The 19,383-nt window shown below is 51.0% G+C and overlaps 8 protein-coding genes across 8 annotated transcripts; 7 read left to right on the plus strand and 1 right to left on the minus strand.

The window, feature by feature from the left end:
* Positions 1 to 288: 288 nt before the first annotated feature.
* N7515_005061 (uncharacterized protein) lies at positions 289 to 1,341 on the plus strand (the record flags this gene model as incomplete). Its single annotated transcript, XM_056665805.1, has 5 exons — positions 289 to 319; positions 433 to 720; positions 828 to 902; positions 956 to 1,057; positions 1,145 to 1,341. The coding sequence occupies 5 exons, from the start codon at positions 289 to 291 to the stop codon at positions 1,339 to 1,341; spliced, it is 693 nt and encodes a 230-aa protein (XP_056522755.1).
* Positions 1,342 to 3,846: 2,505 nt separating this feature from the next.
* Positions 3,847 to 6,909, plus strand: N7515_005062 (uncharacterized protein; the record flags this gene model as incomplete). Its single annotated transcript, XM_056665806.1, is given in 5 exon segments — positions 3,847 to 4,109; positions 4,288 to 5,242; positions 5,299 to 6,505; positions 6,521 to 6,752; positions 6,822 to 6,909. 5 exon segments carry the CDS (start codon positions 3,847 to 3,849, stop codon positions 6,907 to 6,909), a joined length of 2,745 nt encoding a protein of 914 aa, XP_056522756.1.
* Positions 6,910 to 7,839: 930 nt separating this feature from the next.
* On the plus strand, positions 7,840 to 8,289 carry N7515_005063 (Apq12 family protein; the record flags this gene model as incomplete). Its single annotated transcript, XM_056665807.1, has 1 exon — positions 7,840 to 8,289. The coding sequence occupies one exon, from the start codon at positions 7,840 to 7,842 to the stop codon at positions 8,287 to 8,289; it is 450 nt and encodes a 149-aa protein (XP_056522757.1).
* Positions 8,290 to 8,890: 601 nt separating this feature from the next.
* N7515_005064 (putative signal sequence-binding GTPase GPN3) lies at positions 8,891 to 9,760 on the minus strand (the record flags this gene model as incomplete). Its single annotated transcript, XM_056665808.1, has 1 exon — positions 8,891 to 9,760. One exon carries the CDS (start codon positions 9,758 to 9,760, stop codon positions 8,891 to 8,893), a length of 870 nt encoding a protein of 289 aa, XP_056522758.1.
* Positions 9,761 to 10,128: 368 nt separating this feature from the next.
* N7515_005065 (S-adenosylmethionine synthetase) lies at positions 10,129 to 11,460 on the plus strand (the record flags this gene model as incomplete). The annotated part of the gene is made up of 3 exons (XM_056665809.1): positions 10,129 to 10,214; positions 10,320 to 10,405; positions 10,460 to 11,460. 3 exons carry the CDS (start codon positions 10,129 to 10,131, stop codon positions 11,458 to 11,460), a joined length of 1,173 nt encoding a protein of 390 aa, XP_056522759.1.
* Positions 11,461 to 12,264: 804 nt separating this feature from the next.
* N7515_005066 (uncharacterized protein) lies at positions 12,265 to 15,290 on the plus strand (the record flags this gene model as incomplete). The annotated part of the gene is made up of 3 exons (XM_056665810.1): positions 12,265 to 12,429; positions 12,508 to 13,233; positions 13,284 to 15,290. The coding sequence occupies 3 exons, from the start codon at positions 12,265 to 12,267 to the stop codon at positions 15,288 to 15,290; spliced, it is 2,898 nt and encodes a 965-aa protein (XP_056522760.1).
* A 387-nt stretch (positions 15,291 to 15,677) lies between these two features.
* Positions 15,678 to 17,975, plus strand: N7515_005067 (fungal specific transcription factor domain-containing protein; the record flags this gene model as incomplete). The annotated part of the gene is made up of 5 exons (XM_056665811.1): positions 15,678 to 15,760; positions 15,833 to 15,922; positions 16,004 to 16,673; positions 16,730 to 17,236; positions 17,286 to 17,975. 5 exons carry the CDS (start codon positions 15,678 to 15,680, stop codon positions 17,973 to 17,975), a joined length of 2,040 nt encoding a protein of 679 aa, XP_056522761.1.
* Positions 17,976 to 18,207: 232 nt separating this feature from the next.
* N7515_005068 (GNAT family N-acetyltransferase) lies at positions 18,208 to 18,879 on the plus strand (the record flags this gene model as incomplete). The annotated part of the gene is made up of 1 exon (XM_056665812.1): positions 18,208 to 18,879. One exon carries the CDS (start codon positions 18,208 to 18,210, stop codon positions 18,877 to 18,879), a length of 672 nt encoding a protein of 223 aa, XP_056522762.1.
* Between the last annotated feature and the right edge of the window lie 504 nt (positions 18,880 to 19,383).

The raw sequence follows: 19,383 nt of genomic DNA on the forward strand, positions 1-19,383 counted from the left end.
CTTACTGCAGCACCCTTCGTTTGATTTCGGGTGACTTTGCCTCTTTTCATAGCCAACATGGGAGCCCAGGCTTTTCAGCCTCTTGAGGAGCCCATCTGGCGACCCCGCGAAGCTTGACAACCTGCTACCTGCCATGTCCTGGCTGAAGAAAGCATTTTCTTATAAGACATGATCGCGCTTATGGAGCGGATCAGAGTTGTGATTTAAACGTTTGACTGTGGGAATCCTTATCGCTTACGTTCTACTATATACACAGAAAGGGTTGTTGCCCACAGTTTCACAGTGGATATGGACGATGTCAAACATCCTGCTATCAACAGTAAGTTGACTACATCTTCGTTCACCCAAAATCCAAGCTGTCAGAATGTGCCTCCCAGCCATCCTTGTATCCCCTTGCTATATGTCGATTCAAACTCACCTTCGCCTCTCTAGTATGGACGTTCTTTGCCCTAGCCGCGCTCGACATTGCAGCAAACGCCGCCGCAGGTCCAGCTGCAGTAGCTACGGCCGCCCATGTCAATGGAAGTCCACTGACAGCGCGAGCAATGCAGATCGGCGCCATCGCCGGCGTCACTAAGTCGGGCGTGTTGGCCTTTGTCGAGTTCGTGGGATATGCGGGCTTGCCTACGCCCGCTTGGATACTTCTAGTGTTGGTGGCGAGTAGCTTTGGGGTCTGCGTCTTGATCACGGCGGAGGTTAGCAATCTGGTCCTTGGAGACAGTGAGTGATATCCACAACCTAGCAAAGAGATGTCTAGTGCTCATTATCATTGCGACTTGAGCTGCTTGTGGGCAGGCTGCCTGGTTCTTCTGTCTAACATTCTATAGCACCGAGCCCGTTGCTTATTGCGGCTGTCGTTGCTGCTATTCCCCTCGCAGGAGAATGTATTGGGATTTATCAATGTGGGTTCTGGCATGTATCTTTCGCTTCTATCTGATAACTGATTCGGAAATAGCGGCTGGGGGGCTACAAGGCGGCAACCCTTCGAGCCAACTTTGTATCATAGGGTTTGATGCTCTAGGAGGATACGTTTTTGCGCGTATGGCGCACAATGGAGGTCAGTCACGTCTATGCCAGGCGATGGGATTATTCCTTCGGCGAAGTCTGGCACATTTTCTATTCGCTAATGGGATGAACTTGGCAGGCTATGATATCTGTCCCTATAACGTTGCAGCTGCCGCTGGAGCCGTATACGGTGTCATCACTGGGTTCTTCCATACCATCATTGGGTGTATGGCTGGTTTCACCTCGTATGAGAGTGTGAATGGCCATTATACCGTGCGGAATGTCTTTGGAGAGACCCAAGGGTATAATCCTAATTGGAACAGCAACTTAGCATGATGATCCGGAGAAGAATCGGACGGATCCTCGAGGTTGGGGGCATTCTGTAACCAAAGGCTGCCCTAATTAGTTACATGTTGGATCTTAGCTTGAATTCATGTTTCAAATGGCGGTTTAACGACTTCGTCCGCAATATGTACGGGCTCTGATGCTAACCTGAGGAGGCCATGACTCCTTGAGTGTCCGACCATATATACGCTTCGAGATGAACCTATTTATGCCCGTTGGCCCTCCTTGGTCACCTCAAGGAATAGCAAGACTTGAAACCCAAGATGGGCGCTTAGTACATATGGAAGACCTGGGCCCTGCCGGTTCTTTGTCTTCACCAGCATACCTACGTCCTACGACCCCTGTACAGCCCAGAATCATGACCCAGGCAGATAGGGAGAATATCCAGGGTTATGGGATATTCTGTTTTATATTGCCCTGTAATGCAACACAAAGGACTTAGGAGACGGCCTGACTGGAGACGCCAAATTCCATCGCAACCTGAACACGAAGTGGCTGTTCAATAGCTCCCAGACATTCCCGAACATACAACGGCTGTAGCTGGGGTTCAAACAAAGAACAATTCTATGATCGCCGTATCCGCACGAGCTATCGAGTCTTTGAATGTGAGACACGTTCGAGAGTGAGACATGGCCTAGACTGTGCGACGAATGTGGATCACACGGGGGTGCAGAAACCACTTTATTTCCGACTGGACGTCTAGAGCCGCGGCTACGGCAGTTGGTCTGTGGTATGTAGCTATGGTGGACCTTTATGGAGCAGCCCTACGCATTCGTACAGGAAATAGGAATTGATAAAGGTGTTGGTGGAACAATAGACCACGCCACTTGCTGGCTATTTTTGTATCTTAGTCGGTAGAACGGTGACGACCAGCTGGATTCCTGAACCGACCGAGACCAGGCCTAGAGTGAAATAATCGTAACATACTGCGTATACCTCACACAGCACGATCAAGGGCCTGGAAGCGAGTGCACAACTGCTGGCCCTGACCAAAATCCGACCGTGTCCACCGTATTCCAGATGTACAGCATAAGGGCATGTTTGTGCACATTGATTCCCGGCTAGTGTTAATCGAGAGTAGTGTGGTTGTTTAGTGCTTGGCTCTTTCTTGACCGCTCAATCTGTTCAATTTTCCGAGACGTGAAGAACCCGGGAGACGGAGAAGTATAAAATCGGTCTCTCGAGTCCTGAGCTGAGCAAGGAGCACTTCCCATCAGTTGTAGAGCCCAGAACAGCCCATGTGAATTACAGCAAGTGTGGGGTTTCTCCCTGTGGGGTGTTCAGTGCCGAGCAACTCGAGCTGAAGATTCTGTACAACATCTCAGTGTCGGCATCGTACTGTTGGCTATCCTCCCGTGTGATGTGACGATGCAGGAACAGCCCGTTTAGTATAAGCGCTGGGCCCGTTGGTGCAAACTATGCCACGCGCTGGCCCGAGGGTTTGGTGGGACGCCCGAGTCAAATTACCGGTCTGATTGGACAGGGTGAATTAGTTAGCGTGTACTCCGGACGGAGTAAGGTTAAGGAGCACGTTCTTCTGAGAAAGTCGTATAATTGAGGGGCTTGGACCAGAGAGTGGTAACTCCTGAAGATGAAAAGGGGGCAAAAAGGGAATGATCTCCGTTCAAGGTCTCCTTCTTTAGGGCCTAAGGGCCCCTTAATCTATTGGGAACGTGGATATTGAGTTTATTTTGTGCAGAGCTTGTAGTAGGTGGCTGGCCCTATGTTGTACATGTACAGTACTCAGTGTCCTGCAGGCGTACTTGCGATAGAAAGTCAAAATGTCAAACACTTCCAGAAGTACCATGAAGTACCTATTAGCTACAGGAAATATGGGAAGCTACCTCTGAGGAACTTCCATGGACAACAGGTACCTTCCCGCAAGGAAACTGCCGCTACGGCGCTACCCCTGAATCGCCAAGCATTGGGCGTGGGCCAACCTCTCCAGATCCACGACTCAAGGGGGTTCTTTGTGCCACTTGACACTATTGAACTTCTAATTTTATCTACTTCATACTGATTATATCGAGTACGAATGTTATTTTGGTCGTCTATTGAGCAATTGATTGGTATTCCAGACATGGTAATGGGGTAAAATGCCCAGACGAACGTCAAGCACGCCCGCCATGCTTAGGTCTAGGTTCAAGCGCTGTCGATCCTACCGGTCAAAGCACTATCAGTTGTATCGTGCCAATCGAATGAGTACAACTCCAGACCCACGCCAGGGCGGACCCCCCCCCCCCTGCGCTCCACTCACGCTTACTCGTCCCGAAGCCAGCGCTACGGATGGAGAACCCACGGGCGCTATGCGCCAATGGCTCCTGGCTGTCGTGGACAGGACTTTCTCCTTTTCCTCTTCATTTTCTCTGATATTCACGAGAGAATAATCCTTTCCCTTTTGGTCGTTTCATTGGCGGGTGCCATTCTCTTTTTCGTGCTAATCGACATGAGCGACAGTCGATCTATGGCTATTTTTTGAACGGACCAGGGTGTTTCATGGCGTCTCCTCTTGGGCTCGGTGGCTCTCCCGCCCATCCAGAGAGCTTCTCTGATCCCCCTCCTACTACTCCTCCAGTGCGAAGGAAACCTCTTCCGCAAAATGATGCCCCAGTGACCTCTGGTCCTGTCCACCCCTCCTCTCCCCTTTCCTTCGAGGGCGATAAACCCACTTCCATTCCCACAGCACCAGTGGCCAGACCTCCATCTCCTTCATCGGTGGATGGGGACTCGTTCATATCGGTGCAAAAGAACCCAAATAGGTATGCGACCAACGTGACCCCAGAATTCCATTGCCGAGCCCATTCCGCAGACCCTCCTTTTTTTCCCCAGCAAACCTATCAATCGCGCATGATATGGCCTATACATGCTGTTCCGCTTCTCCGCAGTCCGGAAGGCTAATCGCGTGCCCCTGGGCCATCTCCGCAGATATTCTCAAAGACGCCAACCTGTCCAACCCCTACACGTCGATACCGCCGCCTCCCGCCACGGCTCCGCCGCGTACCTGAGATCGGTGCTCGAGGACGACGACGACGAAGACGAGGATCCGGACTATTTTGATGAGGAATATGCGCACCAGTTCATGAGTGCAACTCCCCTGCACAGTCGTCTGGATAGCGAACCATTCATTCCGGTCCTCAAATCCCCTCCCCCCACGAAACGATTTTCACGAAGGGCAACGAGTATGGCATTACATCCGCCTATGAACCGGCCACCACCACTACATATTGACGTAGATCCGCGATCGATGTCTATGTCCATGGCTGGGGATCCGCGACAACCAAAGACACCCGGAAATAAGATCAGCTCCTTCTTTGGTTGGAAGGGCGCGTCAGGAAATAATAATCATAATAATACAGTTACCTCCCCGGGAGGTGAATCCTCCAGCACCGAGATCTCCGACTCGGGTCGGTCAGCGATGCCTTCCCCCATGCCGCCATTAGCGAACGTCCCTTTCAAGCCTTCCTCTCCCTACGATACCAGGAATGGATATAGCCTCCCGGCGCGAACACCCTCTCTGGGGTCTTCGAGTATAAAAGAGAACATATACATGTCTAAAATGGCAGATTTGGAGAATGAATTGCGCGAGATAAGCTCCGAATTGGCGGGATCTATCCGCCGAGAAATGGATTTGGAGGATTTAGTCGAACGGCTCCAGTCAGAAGGCCCGGATGCCAATCGCCGGACCAGTGACTATTTCTCGGACTCGGGTACTAGCTCTGTTCGCTATGCCTCCGATACTGGGAAGTCTGAAGATATTGAGAAGATCCGCCGCATGGCAGAGCAAGAACGGGCCCAGCTCAAGGTCGAACTATCGCAGAAGTTACAGGAAGAGCGGTCTCAACGGATGGCATCAGAGTCACATGTGCAGATCTTGGAATCTCAAGTCCAACAGGTACGGATGATTGGCAACACATATGCATCATGCGACGGCGACTAACATTCCTTTAGCTTCGACGCGAAAGGACGGATTTGTCAGATCTGTCGTCCAAGACGAAGGAACTTGAGACTGCTCTGGAGAATACCAAGCGAAAACTGCTGGAGGAACGGCAGTCAAAAGATAACTTCGAGGATCTACTTACTGCCATGCGAGTAGAGTTGGAACAGTTGCGTAATGAACGAGACCAACTTCGAGATGGCAACAAGCTCGCAGAGGAAATTGAGGCGTTGAAAATCGAGAATGCCTCCTTGGCCCAGCTTCAAGGTGGCCGGTTTGCTTCAATCGCAGAGGAAGGTGGCTCGGCCAGAAATTCAGCATTCGGAGTGTCACGATCGAACTCCATTGCACGCAAACCCAGCGGCTTATCCCGCTCGGGCTCTCTTTCCCGGTCCAACTCGGTCAGCAATAACAACAACAACGGTGGTAAGTCACCTGAAACCCGCGAATCGTTGGTCGACAAGGTCCATGATATCGAGGTACAACGTGATGCATTGCATCGGGCTCTGCGAAGCCTTCTCGATCGCCAGGCATTCCAGGCCCGCGAGTACGAGAAGCGCACTCGAATGCTCGAAATTGAGCTTGCTCGAAGCCAGCAATTGGGCCAGCCGCAAAGATTAGGCTATGAAAGGGATGTCCGTAACCTACGTGACGAAATGAACCACCTCCGCATGCGCGCTGAGGACGCTCTGGATGCTAAGTGGCAGTGCGAGAAGAATCTCGCGGGTCTGAAGATGGACTTGGATCGTGCCGAGCAGGAAACCAGCGCTCTGCGCGTGCTTCTGCAGGAGGACAGCACCGCTGGTGCAGAGTTGATGGGTGACCAAGAAGGCTTTGCTGACATGGTGACGACCTCCTCTTTCCTGCAATCTGCATTACAGCAATTGCAAGCAGATCAAGCTGACGCCGAGGCGAGTGTCGCTGGCTCGGAAGACCTTGCTTCCTCACTTGCTCGGGTTGAAGCACTGGGCTCCAACGTCCACTACCAGCTTCAGGCCAACACCACTCTGCATAGCCGTCTCGCAGCGGCCATTGATAAGGGTGATAAAGATCAACAAATCTCAGTTGAGCGAATCAATGTCTTGCAGAACCGCATGAGGGAGCTGGAGGACGATCTCCTGGCTGCTCAGAATCACTCCGAAGAAGAGATGAGCAAGCATGAGGATGAGATTCGCTTGCTGAAGGAAAGCCAGGGTGCCCAGCTCACGCGGATGATCAACGGTACCCGCACTCCAGCCAGCCTCTCACCCCGGACGCCGAACGCACCCTTTGAGGTTCGCTCACCGCGTCTGGATCAAACCACGAGCGGTAAGGGCGTCCCATTGACGCAGGTCGTCCAGTCCGAAATGCTGGAGCGACGAGTCAAGGACCTCGAAAAACTCCTCCGTGATGCGGACATGGAGATGGAGCAAGTGGTTGGACGCATGAATCGCACGCAAATTGATGTGGCTCAGCTTCAAACTGACAGGTATGGAATTCGTGCTCTTATTCAACGTACTCTTAGCTTCGTCTGATCTTTTACTAATTTCTTCCACAGAGACAATGCTCTTCGCCAGACTCGCCAACTACACACTGAGATCCAAGCTGAGCGCGACGCCCTCCGAGCGCTCATTAACGCCCTGTAACTCTGACAGATCTTGCGCCTTGTCCTTACTTACTCTTTACTATACCACATCTGCATCTGCATTCGCACTCCCATCCCGCGATGGTAGAGTACAATGTCTTGGAGTTAGCCCGGAGTTTCTGGGTCTTTGTTTTCTTTTATCGTGATCATTCGCATGGCGTCGTGTTGATTTCTTCCTCAGCTTGGGCTGAGAGGCGTCGCATTATTATACTCATGAGACCGGTGGTTGACTGTTTGGTTGCACTTATGTATAGGACCGTCTCTGCCTGGATAAATATTTAATCTACTGTACAGTATAATCTGTGATTAATCTGAGATCCATGTTTATCGAGATCAACAAGCTCTGTATGACGAACAATGTCCATGTTCACATGCGTTTGTTTAGTTTGCACTTCTGTTATCGTCCGGTTGCCACGCCAGGGAATCTGACCTTGTATGTCTTCGCTTCTCGACTTATCCACCATCACTCGTTGAAAACATCCTCTTCCGAGTGATCTGACTTGCTGTATAATCACGCTGAAATCTGGAGTATCTCACCGAACCCTCTCTCGGCCCAGTCACTTGAACTACAAACAACACGAGCTTCGGCGCAGACCGACCAAAACACCTGAGAACACAACGAACAACGGGGCAATTGACCAGTGACAAGCCAAAACGCCATTGTTCTCTGTGGTTTCACGTCCGCTTTTCTCGAACATATCTGTCCTCAAGGGGTTACAAAGGCCCAAACGCTCTCAAACAAAGCTCTTGCGCGCCAAAGAAACAGCGAAACTCTACCTTGCCCCTGTCTCTTATCGCTCGATAGTTATACGCCGATAATAAAAGATACTTGAAGAATCCCAAAAAACCATCGCGACGATGGATTTCCTACCAGGTACGTACATCTCTTAGACAGCGCAAGCGCGAGGCCACAAGAACTAACCAAAAAACCATGGCCACAGAAAACTTCCAAACCCTCCTCCAGAACCCAACAGTCGCCTATCTCCAAAGCACAACACAAGACCACCTCACATCCAAGCTGACCCACCTACGGACTATGGTCCTTCAGCCATACCTGATTGAGCCCATGTCGACCTTCCTCACAACCTACACCGGCGCCATGCCAGATCTCCTCTCGCTCTTCATGCTTGCCATCATCCTCCTCATATCTATCAAGGTGGTGAACTACGCCTTCCGCGTCGTCATGTTCTGGGTCTCCCTCGCTTTCAGGCTTGTCTTCTGGGGCTCGCTGCTCGGTGCCGGATGGTATGTTTATAGCGTCGGTGTTGAAAATGCTGGCAGGGATCTCGGATGGATCTATGGTGTTGTTGTAGGGCTTTTGGGCGAGTTTCAGGAAAAGAGCAAAACTGCTGCGGCGGCTTATGCCAAGGGTCCTAAATAGTGTTGGTTGGGTTTATTGAGAGGCGTCCAAAGCGTGCATGCTGGGATATGGGTGTGTCCGTCTGTTGCCGCTACGATTAATTAGTGGCTGATATGCTTGTTCGGAGTTATATGAAAATGCGGAATGGGTTTCTATTTCTTCTCTTGTTTACATGTATTTCATACTACTGGGTCGGTCTGGCGATTGTTAAATTTGTCATTGGGTCTAGACAGGACAAGGTTCATGATTCGGTTTTGAGTATATTATGAATTCTGGTATCTCAAGATATGGCTGAATCTCCATGTATACATCTGTCGATTTTTCTACTCCCGACCCATTTTGGGGTATCGAAGTGTGGATGATTCTCATTGTCGGGAAGCTTCGCACGCTGTTGCGATTCAGTCACAACAAGAGAACTTAACAGGCTTTCCACTAACACGACTTGCAATTGTAGCAGTCATAGAGAGGCGACGTGCGATGGAAGATGGTGTTGCCCCAAGTTTTCTTCAGTTGCCGGAAAATCGAGGCGGCGCCAAGGGCAGATAGTGGTTGATCATGTGAGTCCAATGGGCAAGGTATCTGACGGCCTGCCACAGGGTGCAGTCTCAAACGTGGGTATCGTTCAATCCTCGTAATTTACCTCCACTTCGTCCTTGGGTTCTCTCGGTTCCTGGGCCTCATGGTATTGGATGGCATCATCGATATGGCTCACGATTGCCGCGACGCTGTCTTCGTCTGATACATCTAATTGCAGGAACGAGACCATGCTGAAGTCATCGATCAGCTGTCCAACTGCCCGATTCAGTTGATTGAAAGATCCACCACTCATCAAGGAGTCCGGAGCCATGGGATTGGCACCTGCGGTGAGATCGTCCTCCTTATTGTCTTGCAACAATTGCACGTCCACATTGGTAAACCGTTTCAATTCCCGTCGCGTCACCATATCGCGGATCTGATCCATCTTACTGAGAATGTTCACGTGTGGCATCTCCATCATCAGCATCGCGGACATGGCACTGAGCGTGCCGGCGAAAAACTTGGCTTTATCAATGACGAAGGTGCTTTCGAGGAGATATGCGGCGCACATGTTGATATTCAATGGGCCTTGGCGGGAGAGGAATGTTGTGAGGGTTGGGAGAAGAGGGATGTGTGTATAGAGCTCGATCTGGCCGGGCATGTCGAAGATGATCAAGTATTCTTCGCTTAATGGTTCAAGTGCCTCTGACAGGAATTCCAAGTTTTGCAGTAGGAACTCAAAGCAGTAGATGAGACCGCCATTTGGTCCCAAACCCATCTCTTCCATCACATCTTCCAAAGTGATCAAATCGCGGATGTCCAAATCCGGTTCATAGGAAAATGTCTCGGCGGCGGGGTCGAGGTTCACGTAGAAACAGCTGCGACGGGTCGATTGAAGGTGCTGGATCACAGCATTACTGAAGGTTGTCTTGCCTGCACCAGCAGGGCCCATCACTAAGACGCCAAATTTCGACATGGCTGCTGATGCTGTAATATTGAGGATGTTCGTTCTATCTCTTATCGCGGCAACAAAGAAAATTGCATTGCCGTCGATCTGCCGAGACTGACCGCCCCCAGATGGCGCGATCACGGCTGACAGGAGACAAAAAGTACGGCTGATAATGAGAGTACAAGATCGGTACCTGGGTGGTCCCGCACTCACACACTCTTTTTACTGGTACCACCACTGTACTCGGAAAAAAAAGCAAAACCCAAGCAAAACCCCACCAAATTTTCCCCTCCCCCGAGATCTTCCTCTCTTTTCTCTTCACTCCCCTCTTCACTCCCTTCCTCCTCCTTCTCTTTTCTCCATTCTTCCCGTTTCCCCTCACACACACATTCACAATGGGTTCTCTTGCAAACGGCTCCCAGCCCGGCACTTTTCTCTTCACATCCGAGTCAGTCGGTGAGGGTCACCCCGATAAGATTGCGTGAGTTTATGGCCCCTGAAACCCTACATTCCCGCCCTCGGGGTGTTTTCATACGTTCTCCGTGCCCTCAATTCCTATTCAAGTATACTAATACATCGCCAACAGTGACCAGGTCTCCGATGCCATTCTCGATGCCTGCCTTGCTGAGGATCCCCTCTCCAAGGTTGCTTGCGAGACTGCCACTAAGACCGGTATGTTGATCCTGCTTACTTGAGGCCAGATCTCACGCTGACATGTTACCTTAGGTATGATCATGGTCTTTGGTGAGATTACCACCAAGGCCCACCTGGACTACCAGAAGATCATTCGTGGTGCTATCAAGGACATCGGTTACGATGCCTCCGAGAAGGGCTTCGACTACAAGACTTGCAACGTCTTGGTTGCCATTGAGCAGCAGTCCCCCGATATCGCTCAGGGTCTTCACTACGAGGAGGCTCTTGAGAAGCTCGGTGCCGGTGACCAGGGTATCATGTTCGGCTATGCCACCGACGAGACCCCTGAGCTCCTGCCCTTGACTATCCTCTTCTCCCACAAGCTTAACGCTGCCATGAAGGCCGCCCGTCAGGATGGCTCCATCCCCTGGTTGCTCCCCGATACCAAGACCCAGGTCACCATTGAGTACGCCCATGACAACGGTGGCGTCAAGCCTCTGCGCGTCGACACCGTCGTCATCTCCGCCCAGCACACTGACGATGTTTCTACCGAGGAGCTCCGTGCTACCCTCAAGGAGAAGATTGTCAAGAAGGTCATCCCCGCCGAGCTTCTCGATGACCGCACCGTCTACCACATGCAGCCCTCCGGCCGCTTCGTCATCGGTGGTCCTCAGGGTGATGCCGGTCTCACTGGCCGTAAGATCATCGTCGACACCTACGGTGGCTGGGGTGCCCACGGTGGTGGTGCTTTCTCCGGAAAGGATTACTCTAAGGTCGATCGCTCGGCCGCCTACGTTGCGCGCTGGATCGCCAAGTCTCTGGTCAACGCTAAGCTCGCCCGCCGTGCCCTCGTTCAGCTCTCCTACGCCATCGGTGTCGCTGAGCCCCTCTCCATCTTCGTCGAGACCTACGGTACCTCTGACAAGACCTCCGACGAGCTGGTTCAGATCATCCGCAACAACTTCGATCTCCGTCCCGGTGTTATCGTGAAGGACCTCGACTTGGCCAAGCCCATCTACTACCAGACCGCCAAGAACGGCCACTTCACTAACCAGAGCTTCCCCTGGGAGTCCCCTCGCGCTCTCAAGTTCTAAGTGAACTCTGCTTACTCCGGTAGCACTGGACAAATTTTGACGACTGTGATGAGTTTGCTTTGTTTTCAACAACTCAAGGCACGATGAGCATAGACTAAAAAACAAACAAACCCTTATAAAATCCCGACGTTGGTCTCCCGCTTGGAGTCGGAGATCAACTTCTCTTGTTTCATTATCTGCATGGTCGCGCAAATGACGGGCCTTTTCGGCGAAGACAAAATTCAACATGATACCACTTTTCATCGGCTGGGAAAGGAAGTTTTTGGCGTTTTTCTGGAGCGACAGTCTTCAACACCGTACCTCTACTTCACTGTCCATGGGGCCTCCCTAAGAGTCATTGGCGCTCCCTATGTGTTGGGCCATACTCTATCGGTTTTGGCGAGGAAATTTTTCACGGTGCTCTCTGCGAGAGTCCCTGGAGCCTCTTCTTGTCTCGGTTCCTGGACCTGCTAATCTAAACATTAGCGATAGATTCAAATAATTCACATCTTTTTCATATATAATCTTGGACATATCGATTTTGAAGTAATCAACTCTATCAATTAACTGTTCAAATCGACACTGCAGCTTGAAAGAATACTGTGTACTGTGTAAAGCCATCCTCTCAGTGGCAATCGATTTGTCTCAAATTGGCCAAGTGGAGTGCACGTCCCGACGCGTGACGCCAGACCCACCAAGATTCGAGCGCGATCTGTCGACACTTACGGAGTACACCAACGTCAATTGCTTGTTTATTAGTCTCAGCATTAAGACTTGACTACTTGGTTCCGACTACATGATGCCCACAACTCTCTAGACGCGACAATGACCTCGCGTACAGTCCCGAACATCCTGGATCCAGTCAGCTCGTCCGTGCTGAACAAATTGCACGAGCCGATCCCTCTACCTACAAAGAAACGGAAAAGAAGCGATGCAGAGGAGTTAAGTCATGCTGCTGGACAGCTCGCCACTGTCTCCATCGTCATTAGAGTGAGTCTTGGGGATCGCAGCCCGGTACACGCCCTAGGTTCTGAGGTTGCTTGTGCTCACGCTTCGTAACTGGTATAGGCCCACACAGCGTCTTTATCTGACGAACCCTTAATCCTCCAACCAATTACAGCCCTCCCACGCTCTAGATTGCCTATTTCATGGCTCGACGATACACCTGCCTCCCGATCCGATGAGCAACCAGGCGGTCTGTTCACCGCGGACATTCCCACCCTTGAAGTCGACCTACGCGCAAAGACGGAGCCAACTGTGCTTGCTGTGCGCCTTGCTTCCAATGGCGGACTTTATGTTGTGGAGAGAGTGAAAAAGGGCGTTTACTCGCTCTCCAAGCTCGCGCGACGGGTGAACGAGGCCAATCTCGTTGGCGCGGCCAAGGGGTGGCAGGCAAGTGACGCTGTGGGGGTGGATAGCACGGCTGCCGAAGATGTCTGTGCATTTCCCGATGAGTTTGACTGGTGGCAGGCTGCTCAGATCGACGAGCCTATGTCCGACGTCGAGAAGCCGGCTGGGCTCGATATTGCTGTTGTCTTTTGCGAGACAGACCTCGCGAACACCGATTCTTCTTTTGTGGGAGTTTTGGAGCATCGCAGTCACTCGCTTGCTCCGTCGAGGAGTTTCGATGTAGCCGATGCGAGCTCTTTGCTCGCAGAATCTCAAAGCTTTAGAGCTGGTCCTGAGGATGTGGATGTTGATGGTGTTGAGCCTGGACCGGGGGTACAGCAATCGCCCGAGGAATTGCTGGACAGCATGAGAGATCACTATCTACAGGCTCTATATGTGTCAAAGGTGATGCGCTCTAGTGGATGTTTGAAGGTTGCCTAACTAACACTTCCCAGACTTCCGTGGCTTACTTTGCCAAAGGCCCGCTTACACGCTGCCGAGCTGCTTTCCAGGCTCGTGAACAGCCTCGAGGACCAGCGGAGCTAGTTGAATTCTACCGTGAGGCTATTCTCCCTGCAAGGAAAATGGATGTCAAATACAGAGAAGCATTGCCGACGTGTGTCCGCGACGCAGCGCTCGCAGTATCTGACGATGGCGCAAAATCTAAGAAACGGAAAAGTAAGAAAAAGAAGATGGGCAAGAATGGTCTTTACCCAGAGGAGGAAGAATACATCCACCGGTGGTGGAAGGACAGAATCCTCAATGAGTCTTCAATGCGAGAAACGTCGCGCGAATCAGAGTCTAAGAAGCAAATCTCGGATCTCCGGCTGCGCGAGACACAATTGCAGATACTGCTAGTACTAGAGGTTATGGTCTTGGAGATGACCATTGCCTCCGCAGCGAAGAACAGTTCCGACAAGACAGAAGAAGTGAATGTGGAGCAAGACGTGCCGAAGAAATCTAAGGCTAAGAAGCCTACGGATCTGAACGTACTACTTGAACTCCACCTCGATCGGATGTGCATCTGGCATGCTGTTTCGATGGAGGAAACATCTGCAGCTGATACAGCAAAGGCTTCTTCTTTCAGCAGCAGCCATCTTTCAGGCAAGAAAGTCGAGAGCGACGCAGTACGTGACTTCTGCACAGAAGTCATCATTCCATTCTATGCCGCACGTCTCCCAGACAAATGCAAGTTGATTACACGCAAATTCGGCGTATCTTCTGGTATCTCCCCGACTGCCAAAAAGACACAGTCCTCTAGATCACACCGCGTCGAGCCCGGAGAGGAGATTAAGCGGCAGCAGCCTGCCCCGCCGAAGGTCCGACGATCCTTGCAGAGAGTGCTCACGGATGATAAGGAGGCAATGTCTCAGGCTCGGCACCCTACGTTGAGTCGATCTAAGACCGCGCCAACCCAACGTAGCGGGAAGCGCGACTTCGAGCCGTTACTCCCCACCATCATCAGCGGCAGTGTCCGAGGTGGTATCCAGAAAGCCAAACGTACAGAGAACCGCGAGGTGGACCTCAACGCCGTTGCACGACAGCATGAGGCCAAATTGCGAAAAGTCCAAATGCTAGCTAATCAGAAGAAAGAACTGGACGCAGCTATTCACGCGCTGAGGAAACCGAACAGAGAGCTTGTTTCGAAGGATATAGCAGAAGATGCGTCAAAACGGGTTGCAACCGGAGGAAGTTCTAGGAAACCGAGAAATCCCGTGCGGAATCCGTTCGGCGAGGGAGTACAGGTCATGGCGACTCCTCGGGGCAATCGAAGGAAGGACGTGGGCGGGCTGCCGCCGCTCCCTCGCAGTCTTGTCCCATCCCGGTCATTTGCTGGTGTTGAGAATTCTCCTTTCGCCGAGTCTCCCGTTCTGATCCCATCCTCGGGTCGACGGGCCATTTCATTCTCTGGTGCCGACTCTGACCCCTTCAATCCCCATGACAATTCTCATGGAAGAAGCCCACGATCAAGTCAACCGGATGGAGCCATCCAAGAAACTCCAACTAAGCCCTCTTCCACGATCTTCCAGAGTGATGCCATAGCTCGTCGGCCTTCGTCTTCCTCTGGCAAAGGTCTCTTCCGAGTACCGAACCTCCCAACCCCTCGCCCATCCACGCAACAAATGGTTCCAGGCTCGCCAATTCATTCTCGCCCCAAAGCTATTTCCTCATTTACAGAGAACTTGTCGACATCTCGACGATCCAGTCAGTCTGTTAACCACGCCTCAGCAATCATGGAGACGCCACCCAAGAAGGACACACCGCAGATCATTTCCACGCCCACTGCTGTGCCCTTCTCTCTATCTCTCAATGCCGTGGCCGATAATCCACGTGCTCAGTCTCCGCCAGCCGTCATGGGGACGCCCATCAAAGGTGCGGCGGCTGTGCCTGTAACGCCCGAGAAGTCGCAGTCCAAGTCGATATACGATCAGCTGGGCTGGGATGATGAAATGGAATTCTAATGCGATGCACACATGTCACATGCATTTATGCGGAGTTTGCCTGCTGTTTTGCTCTACTTTATCCATTATTGCTATTTTACTTGTCCTGGTGTTCGGGTGTTTCGCAACATTCTTAAGATACCACCTAATGCATCTCAAAGGCCTTGTGGCCTTTTTATTGTAACTTAAGTGGCCATACTGACGATCCCATAGAATTGGGCATCTCAGCTCATGTTTCAGTTGAATTACACATGTCCAATGTACAGATTTTCCATAGTTCAGTTTTGACGCTGGGCTTCTTGGGCTCCTGGTTGGGCGGGTCGGCTAATTGAAGATTTGCCGATCTGCACCTCCGCTCGCCGCATCTCCTTTGGACAACTTCTCTGCGAGTTGAATCGGTTTCAGGCTATGTCTGCCGATATCCAGGGTATACTTAACCGGTCGAATCGGACTATTTCTCGCACTGCAAGGCCCAAGAAGAGACCCGTTGCGTGAGTGCGCCTAAGGCTCTAAAGCAGACATCCACTCACCTCCATCATAGTTGCCATCGGTGTCATGCACAGAAAATCAAATGCTCAGGGGAAAAGCCATGCTCCAGATGTCAAAGTGCAGGCTATGGAGATCAATGCAGATACGCGACCCGCGATCGCAAAGTAAGGGTCGATGAAAGGTATCGCCCTGTGCACTGCCCGGTTGGCTGCTCTGAATGAATTATTGACTATCTTGAATCGCAGCTATTTGGAGCAGCTTTTGAAAGATAGCCAGGAGCTGCATGACCGTCGACGTCGTCTGAAACAGGACAATCAACCAAACGGGGACGAGCAAAGCGTTGACTTCCAACAAGTTGGGCATGATTCCAACGTACCTACTGAGCCTCCAGTACAGGGCATTCTACTAAATGACAGGCCCTGGTTTCAATCCAACGATGCACCAATAGTTCCTCTCTACATTAGTGAAGCAACTTGCACAGCCTTTGCCACTCGTTTATGCCGATGCCTGAAAGCAACCAACACACCAACACCTCATCTTCCCAGATCCCGTTATATCGACGAGTCGGTGATAGTATCCTTACTTGACAGAGACTTACAATGGCCAAGTCATGTAAGCGCCCAGCTCATGGTGAAGACTGCACTCGGCCATATCATCCCAAGTTTCCACTTGGCCTTGAAAAAGGACACAGTGGACATGCTCTACACCGTCTATCAGAGAGGTGACTTTTGTAATCCCGGTGTTAAGTGCAAATACTTTGCTCTATTTGCTATCGCACAGGTTTACTCGACTCCTTACGATCTTTCCGACACGTCAAATATACCTGGTTTGGCCTATTTCGCCAAAGCGTTGAGCCTCATTCAGGTCATCCCTGAAAGACCAAGCATGATCCATATAGAGAGCCTGCTCTTGATTGTTAGTTGTCTCTTAGTTTCTGAACCTTTTTCTTTTCTTGCGCTGATTATCTGAAGGCCTACTACTACCAATTCCTGAACCGATTTCATTCCGCCTACCTTTTGATTGGGAATGCGTTGCGACTCAGCCTTAGCATAGGACTCAACTACAATATTCCCCAAGCCCAGGGCCTACATCCAGTAGCACGAGAACACCGCATCCGAATATGGTGGACCATTTATGTGCTTGACCGGTTCTGGGGTTCGAAGTCGGGGTTTCCTGTACAGATCCACGATGCAGATATCCACGTTGACATACCGTCCACCTCGATATCTGAAACTTATCACGAACAATTCTCAGATGGCGCGTACCAAGTGGGAGCAATAGAGCTTGCCAGAATCATGGGCAACACGACAGGAGAGATATACTGCGGAAGAATCTCGGCGGAGACCTTTCTACATCGTGAACAAAGGCTTTTGACTCAATTGAAACAATGGGCTGAATCTATTCCCAGCCATTTGCGGCTCAGGGAGGATATACCAAACACGAAACATCTTGTTCAGATGCATCTTCAATTCAATTTTGTAAGATACCTTGGTACTTTCCTGAGAAGCCACAGACTGACCTCTTCAGTGCGTCATCCTGGCTATCCGACCAGTTCTCCTGCATGTTCTCACTTTGAAGACTAAAGACCAATGCAACCAATCTGCAGACTTCACCTCGCCAGTCCTGATCACCTTATCTGAAGCATGCATCCACGCAGCACGACACACTCTAGCACTGTGTGTAAATGAATGGACTGGCGGATCCCTCGCCGTATTTGGCTACGCTTTTCCTGCTTTTCTCTTCTCCGCTGCACTGATTCTGGTCATTTCGAGCCTTCTGCCCCTCGGAGACCCCAACGACCTTGCATCGGCCGCAACCGCACTGGAAATCCTAAAGAACCTCAGCTTGTCAGATAATCTCGCGTCGAGAGACCTTTACGAACGACTACAGATGGTGCTCCAATATCTTCGGTGCAGTCCACTCTGTAATGCATTGCTAGCTCACAGCGCGGACAATGCTGCAGATGCAGATTTGTCGACAGCTGAGCCTTCTGAATTACAGCCAGGACGGGCTTTAAGCAATCTTCAATCCTCGAGGCCCTTGGAAGACTCGGGTGAGACGAATGTTCCCTATCTCACCGCGGAAATGGCTCTTCATCAACCGACCATGCTGGATTTTTTGACTCAGTCTTCCGTGGATTTCGGACTTGAACCGACGGATTTTCTCAATGATTTCGATCTGGCTTTCTCCATGTCTTCCGATTCACCCTTCACCTGAGCCAATACTCAATAAGCAGTATGGAATGAATGACAATGTGGTGCATGTCGGTCACTTTGAATTTGGCCGTCGGAAAAGTGGATCACACCGTAGATAAGCGTCGTCGGCAAGATTCACTTTGGCCGTAGCGTCTAAGCGTACTATATTTGGACCCACCATTGGAAACTATAGATAAACAAGTCCGTTCTCATTGCAATACCACAGTTCCTCAGCTTAAGTTATATTCATCACAATGGCCTCTACTACAAATTGCACATACACCTTCTTCCGCGTCTCCAAAAAAGACGGAATCACCACCTCAGCCCAAAAATTCCGAGATCTACGCCTCAAAGCACTAAAAGCCTCACCAGGCTCATTCGCCTCAACCTACGAGATCGAGTCCGCCTTCACAGAAGCCGAGTGGGCCCAGCGCATCACAGCCCCAGACTACGAAGTCTTCATTTGCGCCGCCACACATAACTCACCCGATTCATCCGAATGGATAGGCCAAGTGACTCTCCGCGGACCCTTATCCAAGGCAGTCTACACCCTACCCGCAGAATCAGGTCTGACTCCACCAAAACCCGACGATGAAGAAGAGCGATGGCAGATGCTAAGTCTGTTCACGCTTCCTGGGCATCGCGGTCTGGGTCTTGGCGCTAAACTGTGCCAGTGTGCACTTGAGTATCTGAGATCGTACCGAGAGTCTCCGGGGGAGGTCCTGGTGCGGTTGATTGTTAAGCCGGAGAATCAGGTTACGGTTAAGCTTTATCAAAGGCTTGGGTTTGGGTTGGCGGGGAAGGCGACGCTTGAAGAGGCTCTTACGGCGAATGGGGATGGGCATCTTTTGCCGGTGGATCGGAGTGAGGCGAAATGGACGGAGAGAGGGGGGTTGATTATGGTTTCGAGGTTGGTGCGTTCGTGACTTTGTTTTCTTAGATAGCGAGGAATAGAGTGTTTGAAATGGTGACTGTTGTAACTCTGGGATTACTTTGCATAACTCCTAGTTATGTAGTTAATGTCAAGGCTAGTTAGCTTACTTAGCTAGCAACAGACTCGGCGCTAAAGGTGAATGCTGTGGGGTAATCATGCAGGGCGATGGAGCTGCAAGTGCAAGTAACAGATGCTGGGGCCCTGGGGGTATTACTGTCCTCTTATCGGGGTTTTCAACAGGTGTATGAGTGCGCCATGTATGAAGTGACAGCAGTGCACGGGGGTTTATCCAATGCCGACAGATACAGGCAAGATCAGATAAGCTTAAACCTTGGGATTCACATCCGTGGATGTACGCTTCAAAGCCCACTGCTGATAACTAGCCTTGGACACCCAAAAAACTACAACCGGATAACCCGGATGATATCTTCCACATCTTATTGATCTAACCCTACCCAAGCTCGGGACCTAGTATTGTGTATTGTCATCCATGTCC

The sequence above is a fragment of the Penicillium bovifimosum genome, assembly GCF_028826915.1.
Source record: "Penicillium bovifimosum strain IBT 22155 chromosome Unknown utg000004l_segment0_segment0, whole genome shotgun sequence".
In the NCBI taxonomy this organism is placed as follows: domain Eukaryota; kingdom Fungi; phylum Ascomycota; class Eurotiomycetes; order Eurotiales; family Aspergillaceae; genus Penicillium; species Penicillium bovifimosum.